We start from the raw sequence: 10,732 nt of genomic DNA, 5'->3' as shown, positions 1-10,732 counted from the left end.
CCGAGTTCTTTTTTCCATGTACTTTTTGTCCAATAATTTTTTTAATAATCAGATTAATGTTTATTTTAAAATTAAGAATTATTTATATTTTTTATATTTGCTATATACTGAGCTGAAACATCCTTCTGTGTAGTCATGTAACACATTATTTTAAAATAATATATTTTAAACAGGTGGATGCAGGAATTAAGAGTTAAAACAGAGTCTTGTTCCATTTAAGCTATCTTTATTTCACATTTATTTGTACACAATAAATACAGTTAAACATCCATGGGTGTGTAAATACGACGCCTGGCAGCCTCCGCATAGCCGACGCTGTAAAACGTGGGAGTTTTTACGTCCTTTTTAAAAAAAATGAATTTCAGATTCTGACTTGATGCATAATCAAGACCAGTAAACAGGTTAACAAAAAATTCTCTAATGGAAAAGAAACTTTAGGTATTCTTTTAATACAACAGGGTAAATGCAAACTTCAAAAATAAGTTTGATGTCATTCAGATCTCAAGGAGATCAACGAGAACGCAGCGTCACGGCTGACGGATACCTCTTTTCCTCTGATCAGATTCAGCTACAGTTTAATTGTTTTTGTTTTCTTAAAATCCTAATTCTAAAAACAAAAAAGGGGAAAAAAGCTGTGCCATTACTTGCACAGATATCCATCTCTAAGCTCTCCGTAAACTATCAATACGATCGATAAGTCATATCTCAATCAAAGACACTACAATGGCTATTTACGGCTAAATAACAGGAAGTATTGATACCAATACGGCTGGTAAACAAACATCAAACAGGAAATATTGAACAAAACATCCACAATACTGAAAAGGAATAAGAAGACATCAGAAAGTGCTTCACTATAGATTTTAAACTGGACAGCTAGCAGCTCAGGATGGTTTCCTCCTTAAAAATAAAAGGCATCTTTAAACTGCACATGCTCAGTGTAAACGGTCCTCCCCAACAGCGACTGTTACTGGCATCATTAGTGTCGTAAAAACAGTTTTTTTCTGTATTATGCAACATAAAAACAAAAGAGTTAGACTGTGTGTTTACGTGCTATGTTTCCCACTTTAAACTTTTCCTAAACATTAGAAGGGGAAAAAAAGATAAGGGATCCAAAACAATCACAGGTAAAAATTGCCACTTTTCCCTTGTTTGTGTAACCGCGAGCGGTCACGTGTGTCGGCGGAGAGGACCAGCCTCTTTTCGAGACTTTTGGTTTGCTCACAAGTGCAGCTCTGTTGCATAGACGTGAATCTGATGGTGGTAACAAAGAGCTACGACGTGAGACACAACGGGGGCGAAATCATAACTATAACATAAAAAATTCTTTCTTCAATCCATAAACGAGGAGAAATTCTGCAGCTAAGGCATCCATAACACGATCAGTTAGAAGTGATGTTTTCCGACGAGCTGAAGGAAGAACTTATCTGTTTTCTTGCAGAGACTTTAATGTGAAACCGGAGCCAGGAGGCAGTTTATCTTAAACATCATCGACTAATGAAGCCAAAAAAGAAGTGAAAACATGTGCAATACCCGTGTGGAGCACGGGCAGCCTAAAGATCGCTCAGGTGAAAACAGAAAATTGATTTATGGTTTGCTGATGATGTAATTAGCGATTATCAGACTATTTTTGCCGATTACTGCTCACAATTTCTTTGTATTTTGACTTCAAACAACATTTTTTTTTGCGATTAAGTGTCAACAGAGATACAGAAAAGTGGTTACACCTAAAAAGCAAGGTCACTGAAGGCAGCGGTGTGGTTGTACAATGGTGCTGTAACCTTGCCCTGTCACCAGGGGGCGACGTCAAAATATCTGCTGTTGTCTTGTTGGCCCTTGGCTTACGGTGCATTCCAGATTGAGTCGGAAGTTGGAATTCCTGAGCTCCCAGTAGTAATTTTCATCTGGAACTCCCCCTCAACTAGTATTTCCTTCTTGGAAAGTCAGAGCAGCCTCAACAATCCAAGATGGTGACAGAGAACATAAACATAATCTGCTCTGTCACTCACCTGTATTTGTGACTCATGATATAAGCCACACGCTAAGCACTTACCACATTCTATCAATGAACGTGCTGCAGCTAAAATAAATCCCATCTTACTTTGCTTTTCTGACTTTCCTGCTGGAGTGCACAAACTCGGGAATGACGTCACTGCCAAAAAGGACCACAGACATCAGAACATTGACACAGCTGCCAGGTTGGAAAAGTGAAGCAACAAAAAAAAACTGTACTCTATTTACAGGCCACCAGGGGGCGACCCCTGCGTCTGTAAAAGACTTCTGGTCCTATAGAGGTCTCTGGGACCTCTGAACAGTTCCCTGATGTGTTCAAGGGTTCAGTTTCTCATTTCAGAACACAGCTGAAATTATCAAGACTCACTGAAGGGGTGTGAAATGTGTCTAAATCTAGGGAACAGAGGCCTGATCGACGATATGTTCTGCAGACTCGTGTCTTTGTTCATAAACAGAAAAATGAAGGTAAAACACAAATGCTTCCTTCAGTTTGACCTCTCAAAGGTCAAGGTCAGTCCAGTCTAACATGTTTTACTTTAACATGAAACGCTGCTATGACCGAGTCTCAAACAACAGAAAATCCAGGGTCTGCTCATCAGCTAACCACTCTGTTTTATGCTGTCGGTGGGTTAAATATCATGAAACGCCTCATTCAGTCAGCTGCATGTTCTTTAGAACCAAACTGGCTGCTCGAACTGATGAATGATACCACACTGAGCTCTCTGCAAGGGAACGAATGAGCTCGACTCCCTAAAATATCAGCCAGCGAGTCCAAACACACTGATTTTTATTAACGGATAAAATGATGTTAACTTTTCTATCAACTTCTTTTGCTCGTTATCACCTTATTAACTGTTCGGGGGTGAGAATGAAGCCTTGTACAAACTCTGGGTAAGGTAGTGTTGAGAAACAAGAACACTGAACGGGAAGTTAAAAGAAAAAGGCGCAGCGGTGTTCCTTCTCCGAGTGGGGGGGCTTCTTCCGTCTCCAGGCGTCTTCAGGAGTTTTTAAGTTTCCTTGGGTTTCCTTTGGGAGTATTTTTACGAGTCCCTGCTCGAGGGGGTGCCGCCTTCACACCAGTGTGATCTCAACCTCCTCTCGCCGCTTCACCTGCCCGCGAGGATGCTGCTTCGGCACGTACCTGTAAAAATCCACCGGCTCAGTTAAAATGAAGATAAAAAAGGTCTGCTGTCATTTACGTCACCACAGAAGGTTTTACTCACGGGTCGGATGGTGCCACCGCCGCTCTCCGGGTATTTGGGGGGTTGGGGGGAGCTTTGTGCTGGACCTGAAGAGGGCAGAGGAGGCAGATTATTATTCACACCAGCCTTTTTTGTTACAGATAACCACTCACAGACAAACCAGAGATTCTCACTGTGAAAGGGGCTTTTGTGTGGAGCCGGCGGCGGTCTGTGGTGTCCGTTGTGATAGGAGGGTGGTCGGCCAATGGGAGAGGCTGTGGCGCTGCAGGGACTCGACACTGGAGAGGACACGGTGGGGGTCTGAAGGGGGCTGCTGTGGAGAGGTCCCGGCTGGAAGGGACCACGAGGGGAGCGCTCGCACTGAGAGAGTGTGGACGGGGAAGCCTTCAACACAAACAGTGGACAGGTGTGCAAACTTTAATATTTTATATAAAATAAAAAGAAATAAATTATTTAACAACACAGTACTTAGTGTCATAAATAAGTTGCTACAGTAGATTCGTACTGCGCTGATGTAGAGGCAGCTGATCCAGGGGGGGACACAGTGTGTGTGCGTTCAACCAGAAGAACTTTAATTGTATAGAACATGAAATTTAGCGGCTAAGTCAGCGTGAGCCTACCTGTGCGCTGCCGTCTCTTTGCCCATCTCCATTCTCGCTGGTCACGGTGAGATCCTCCACAAGAACTGCGGGGAACACACCAACAACGCCGTTAAACTCGCCCTCCCAGAAGCCATCGTCCTCGTGGGTCTCTCTGCTCAGGATGCGGATGATGGCGCCTTCTGGGAACGACAGCTCATCTTCCGTTTGTCCCGCGTAGTCGTACGAAGCCTTTGCGAATGAAACTGCAACACAGACAGTGGCAACGAGGGTATTAAACAAAGCAGGAAATCAAAACTCCGATATTATCTGGTGGAGGCGGATCTCACCACTGGAGTCTCCGTTGACGGAGCCGGTTGGGAGTTCGGTTTCAGGTTCGGTGGAGTTGCTGGAGGAATGGGATCGGGCGTCCAGCGCGGCCAGCGACTGCAGCATGCTCAGCAGGCTGTTGGAGGAGGGCAGCTGCAGGTATTTCTCCGGGACGTAGCCCACCTGTCTGCTACGGTTTCTGGCCTGGAAACACAGACAATGCACACAGACGATGACAACAGCCAAAAATGTTTCAACAGGAAAACTCCTAATGAGAAAAAATAAAGTCAGATGTAAAGAGTAGGGCTGTAACAATATCACTGCATCGTCGCCAGAATTTAATAACAGCCACAAAGAGAATAATAGGAGAGCTTTTGTTCTCTCTTCCTGAATTAACGAGAAATCTAAAATCCTAAACAAGCCTCAACAAGCTTGATTTCATGAACACCGGTGGCCTCCCCTTCCGCTGCTTACTTATTTTCATTCAGATTGAAAACACTCAGAGGTATTGGGATCTCTGTTGGGGCATGCTGTGGGGAATCACAGCACTAAAACAGATCTATATAAATGATATTGCTCACATTTTTATGTATGATTATATTCATTAAAATAAATACCCCATTAAAACACTATATCTGTATATGAGAAGATAATCACCTAAGTAAATATACATAAAATATTGGCTCAACACGTGGAACATTTGCACAATGGCTCACAGGAAAGCCAGACTTACACAATAAACAAAAGTAAAACAGCAACAATGCACAATGTTCCTTCAGGGAAATGATCGGAAAACAACCACACACAAAGTACACAATGACTACACACCAGCAGCTCTGCAGAGGCGTTTATAAAAGAATGACTTCACACAATGATGGGAGCATCCACAGCTGACATTTCTACATTTAAGTATAAACCACTGACCACCCGAAAAATGTCCTCAAAGACTTCTCAAATTTTCTCCCAAAGGTCCAGGAGCAACTTTGTAACAGTCTGTGACAAACAAAGTGAAAATGATAACTAAGTAGCTGGGAGATCATCAAATTAACATTTTATATCCATGACCAGGTCACTCCGCAGATCTAAAACTGATCAAGAGTCCACGAACCGCTGTTAAAAAGCAGAAGCTGACAAACTGTGATCAAACCGGAGCGCTGCTGAGGCAGGATTGGATCACCATCAATCAGGATTTGGCCCAGATTTTCAGTAGCTGCACTTAAGGTATGAATTTAAAAACTGCCTCATTCATGAATTATTGCATTCACAAACTTGGGTGCCATGCCCGCCCACCTGCCTGCCCGGCTGGGTGACGAGAATCTCCCATCAGCCCTTTACGGCTGCGGGGCCAAAAAAAGAAGCAGAGAACTGTGTATTTGTACATTTTTTGATTTGTCTTTATGTTCAGCAGAGCTTCTACCACCCAGGCCAACCTGACCTGCCTCAATGCACCGCACGCATTTTAGTTGAATTATTCTAATTCCTGAAGCCACATCAGTCCAACTGATCCCAGAGAAACACTAAAACGTCCAGTAGATAGTCTGTACCGGTGCGAGGTCTTATAAAAACTGAAACTAAATGTTTGTCAAACAGTCTAAGAGCCAGAGAGTGAACTAATACACAAAACAACCAACCCTCAAACATGAGAGTGCTTCTGCTACATAATTGTGTTTGTGTTATTTTTGTACCTTGACCCAGTCCTCCATGTCGCCATCATCGATGACCTCCAAGATTTCCTGCTCCTCGATGGTCAGCTCGTCTGGCTGAGAAGCCTGCAGACAGACAAACACGTTAATTCAAATTAAAGCTGCGATGTAACAGTTTAACCATCTTCATTTCACCCGTGATGTATATTTTTCAAATACCGCCACACTGGTGAACGGACAAAAATGCTCACTGTGGCTTCAATAACATCAGCCAGAACACTGAAGAAAACACTGAGACCATGCCTGCATTTATACCACACTTTACTCAGGACTCAGGTAATATAAAACAACTAATACTCCAAAGCAGCACAAAACTCAGACTTACACTAGAATTTCTGTACAAATTCAGAGAGCAGGTGTTTTAAACCTGGACACAGAATCATTAGTGCCACAAAGTTTGGGAAAGTAAATCTAAATGGGGGTTAAACACGACTGGAACTGATTAAAAACAGCCAAAACAAAAAGTGGCTTTACTTCAAAGTCAGAATTATAATTGGTGACATGTTAAAGATCCACGTCCAATCCAAATATTTAAATCATGTGTGGAGAGGTTAACCGTATTTACATCTTAATAGATTTTATGACGACATCCATCCAGCAGGGATGGAGGAAATCCCAGCCAGCTTTGTAGGCTAACACAGAGAGCATCCACATTATAATGCACCACACAGACGGCAGACTTCAACCACACTTTCAGAAAATATAACAGGAATGAGTCTCCAGCTGTCTGCGTCAGTAACAGAAGCTTTAATCTAACAAGTTTGTCTTTTAATGAAGGAGGAACCTGGAGAGAACCACAGAGGCACAGGAGAACATGACAAGACACTTAAAAAGATTTAAATATTAATCATATAATTACCAGAAAATATGGTTAAACCTACAGAATCTTAAAAATACTTTTCCTTTCACTTCCAGCTGTTTTATGTATTCTGCATGAAAATGAGGTTTACGGAGGACAGAAAGTGTAACTCTGCAAGTCACTGTTCTTCTAAAAACACATTTTTTGTGGCTCCTGAATCTTCATCCATCAATATCCAGCTCCACCAGCTTCCTGCATTTTCTAATAATGACTGCTTCTGTAACTCCCAACACGCACTCCCCGTGCCTCGAGCTCGAGGCAAGGCCGGCCTCTGCACGTATTTTAAAGAGTTGTGAATACAGAAAGCGCAGAGATGCTGCAACAGCAATCAAACAGTGTTTTTTTCCAGAGCAGCGACACCGATTGTTTAGGAGACTAAACTCAGACTCGACTCGCTGCAAACACATGAGGCTTTGTAGATGTCACCATTTCTCTGGGCACTGACCGACTCATCGGCTACGACCCTGCTTAAGCGTGTGTCGTTACCTTGTAGGAGTAGAGCACTTTGCAGGTGAGTGGATAGTTTTTCAAGGTGCTGGAGGGGCTGGAGCTGCTGTCATCCAACACTTCACCGCTGTCCTCCATCTCCTCTTCATCCTCTCGCTCCAAATCTGCTGTTACCTACGGATGTTAGACCGACATCTGCGTTTAGGGCACAAATCTACAGCGCATATACTTCAAAACTACAGCACTGTGGAATTGGAGTTTTCGTCTTACGGAGAGTGAAGGATCGTGGGTACTGAGGTTGTTCCAGCGCTCGTTCTCCAGCTCCTCCATCACCTGGTTCATCGCACTCTTCAGCCACGTTTCAACCGGGACTCCAGCCTCCCTTAGCAGGTCCAGCCGGGCCTCGGCTTTCGCTTTCACCGTCTAGCAGCAAAAAAAATAAAAAATAAAGGTGAGTTAAAGACCACCAGACTTTCACAACCCACTGACAAGCCCCCCACCCCCCAAAGAATAAAGAAAACACAATGAGATTAGTATGAAAATAAAATAAATACTTAATGTGTTTTAAACACCTCTGCTCTCTTCTAACAGAACATTAATCCTTTAAATCTGTCACTTCACCTTTCAAACCAGCAGGTGGCGCACTGGGGCAACTTTAAATAAGGAGAAACTGATTCAGAAGATGGAGAAATCGCTGATCTAGAAGTTCAAAGGTTACCTCTGCCCTCCGGAGACTCTGCCTGGCCACCTCCATCTTGATCTCCAGTTCGCTGTTGTTTGGCTCCGAAGCTTCCTGGGTCCCGTATCCTCCAGGGCCTGAAAACAAAACAATTACAACTATTGTGGTGACGTATACAAAGGAACACATGGAATAGATGGAAACGGTCCAACAATAAAGCGATCAACATAACCAGGGACATCTGGAAACAGGTCGCTGCACCAGCCGTGCTCACTTATCTTAAACCAGCTTTCGCAATAAACCAGTGAGACGGAGCTCTTATCAATTTTATCCTTTCATGCCACAGTAAAATATGGAGAAGTTTATGATGCCGAGGTTTATTATTATCATCCAGCTGACCGACTTCGCTGCATTAAAGGCCAAATTCCAGTTTAATGGAAAAAAGTGACACATCAGTGCATTTTGTACACTTCCTGCAAAGATTTTCCAGGGATTGTGTGAGTAAGGGGTGACAAACCACATCAGAATAACTCCAAACCCAAACACAGACATAACACGCACGTTTAGATTCAGAGACTTAAACTTCCCAGAGGATTTCCTTCTCTTTGCAGAACGTCACACTCATCATGTCCAAAGGGTCATTTTGACTCCTCTGGAATTGTAAAAACTGTTAAATTAAAATCCCATGATCATCATATTTCATGACTTTTCCTTATATGGGTTTATTCATTATATAGTGAAAGCAAAAGCAACAAAAATTACCACCACTCATACCTTTAACTGCTGAGGATATCATTTTGATAGGCATCGAAATTTATGTCAATGCCAATTTTATTTATAGAGCACATTTCATTACATGCAAAATGTGCTTAAACAGAAGAGGCTCAAGGCAGTGAGAACAAGAAAATAAAATTTAAAATAGAGATTGCAAATGCATTTTGATTAGAAGGCTGCAGTAACGTGAGCCAGAGCTACCTAGACATGACTGATGGGTAAATATATTGCCTCAACTGCTGCTGTTGCAGGATGGGGGCAGGTCTAGCATTACATTTTTTCTCAATATGAAAACATGGACTAATTTTAACATATTTTTAAATCCACAGATTCTCCAAAAAAGCTACAGGATCTATTTCTAACAATAGAGGGCTCAACAAGTAATCTGTAGCTCTAAAACTAGCAGATTTTTACACCCTAAGAGAGAATTTAAACATCAACTTTGTGGGACTTTTTTTAAGGTGCTTTATGTTTAAAACCGGAATTTGCCAATTTTTTTGCTTAGCTTTATGAATCTAACAAAACACAGAAAAGTTGTTTCTGTTGCGAAACAGCAGATGGTGCTACGCTGGCACTGACCGGATTGTAACAGATGGACTTTCAGGACGTTTCTGTGTCGAACAGCCATCCAGTCAGATCGTCGATGATGATGATGTGAAGTTGAGAGTTGTTTCCTCCGACGTTTCGGGGTCCCTCCAGACCCCAGTGTTTGTCATCGTAACTTACGAATGTGCATTGGGGTTGCGAAATACCCCATCGCCATTACTAAGGGGTCACAGTGTACCCACGGAGTAGAGAGCACCCCCATTCCTCGCGAAGGCCGGTTTACGCGTAACTTGGGGCCCACCCGGCTAAGCGCTTGCCTGCGAGGAGCAGGAGAATGGAGCAGAAGGAGGTAGGAAGGCGGCAGGGAGAGTCTGAGGCCCTCAAGGAGGGCGGTTTACGCGAACTCTGCCCTCTGTAAAGCCAAGCGTCCAACAGCGAGGCCCAGGAGAACTGAGGAGAGGGCCGGTTTACGTGAAGACTACCCTCTGTAAAGCTGAGCGTTTGCAAGCGCACGGTAGAAGGACCAAGGAGAAGGAGGAAGGAGACGATGATGATGATTATGTGAAGTAACTGGTCCCTCCAGAGCTGTATCATTTTGAAATATACATACAACAAGCCAAACCACACCTTGGTCACACCAACCCTTTTCCACCCTGAGGATGTCCAACGCCATCCCAGTCTGGACTGTCAAAGGTGACTTTAACGCTACCTGTTCTGACATTCCTGCTCATTGCATTTCCTGGTCAGATTAGCCAATCTCTGCACATTACAATAAACATACTCAACATGGTCAACATTCTACTGCATGTTATCTCACAGTATTATAGATTCAAACTCTCCGATCTAGATAAGCAGTATGTTTATCTAGAGCTCCACTCTGTCTCTAAATATTGGATTTAATTTTTATGTTCGGTGTCCAATTTTAAGAATTTGACCATAAGTAAAATTAATGGTGTTATCACCCCCATCGGGGCTTACCTTTCCCACTTTTGATGATATTCCTCCCTCGATTATTCGCAATTACCTTCCTTTGGTATCGAAAAACTGTTGGTGTGGTCAAGTGGGTGCTATAGGAAAAAAGCTCAGGACAGAACAGTTATCAGTCATGTGTTTCATTTGCATATATTTGATTTCATATTGATCCTCTGAGTATAATGGTACATTTTAATTTGAATTTATCAAAACTAAACACAATAGGTTTTCCTTTCTTTACTTTGCTCTTGTTCTCTTGCAGTACCACATCCTATCACATGTCCCCGTCGGTTCTATTCTACTTTTCTAAATTATTGACTATTTCAATGGAGAACCTAAATCACGTGGACCAGTATTTGTTTTTACATATCTCTATTTTGAATGTGACAAGCCTACAATTTCCCTATTATTCATAGATATTGTTAAAGTTTTGGCTTTTTCCTCTATAAAATTTAATTGACTTTTTACAGTGGCCTGATATGGTTAATAGTAACATATTTTCTCCACTGTAACATTTGACACTTCCCCACAATATAATGTGATACATTAATTAAAACACAGCTAATAAAACACAATTTTCTTAATGCAAACATTAGTAACTCAAAATTAGCAACCAAAGGGTTCAGTCT

The 10,732-nt window shown here is 42.4% G+C and overlaps 1 protein-coding gene across 1 annotated transcript; it reads right to left on the bottom strand.

Annotated features, from left to right (window-relative positions):
* Positions 1–204: 204 nt before the first annotated feature.
* LOC146386060 (F-BAR and double SH3 domains protein 2-like) lies at positions 205–8,936 on the bottom strand. Its single transcript, XM_084932088.1, has 9 exons — positions 7,851–8,936; positions 7,403–7,555; positions 7,172–7,306; positions 5,809–5,892; positions 4,144–4,327; positions 3,836–4,059; positions 3,389–3,599; positions 3,237–3,301; positions 205–3,154 (listed from the first exon to the last, which is right to left on the bottom strand). The coding sequence occupies exons 1-9, from the start codon at positions 7,998–8,000 to the stop codon at positions 3,101–3,103; spliced, it is 1,260 nt and encodes a 419-aa protein (XP_084788214.1). The 5' UTR covers positions 8,001–8,936; the 3' UTR covers positions 205–3,100.
* Positions 8,937–10,732: the final 1,796 nt, after the last annotated feature.

The sequence above is a fragment of the Perissodus microlepis genome, chromosome 6 (genome assembly GCF_051167445.1).
Source record: "Perissodus microlepis isolate ML-2025 ecotype Zambia chromosome 6, ASM5116744v1, whole genome shotgun sequence".
Classification (NCBI taxonomy): Eukaryota; Metazoa; Chordata; class Actinopteri; order Cichliformes; family Cichlidae; genus Perissodus; species Perissodus microlepis.
Note: the sequence above shows the minus strand (reverse complement) of the source record. Positions and strands in the feature narration are given on the sequence as shown.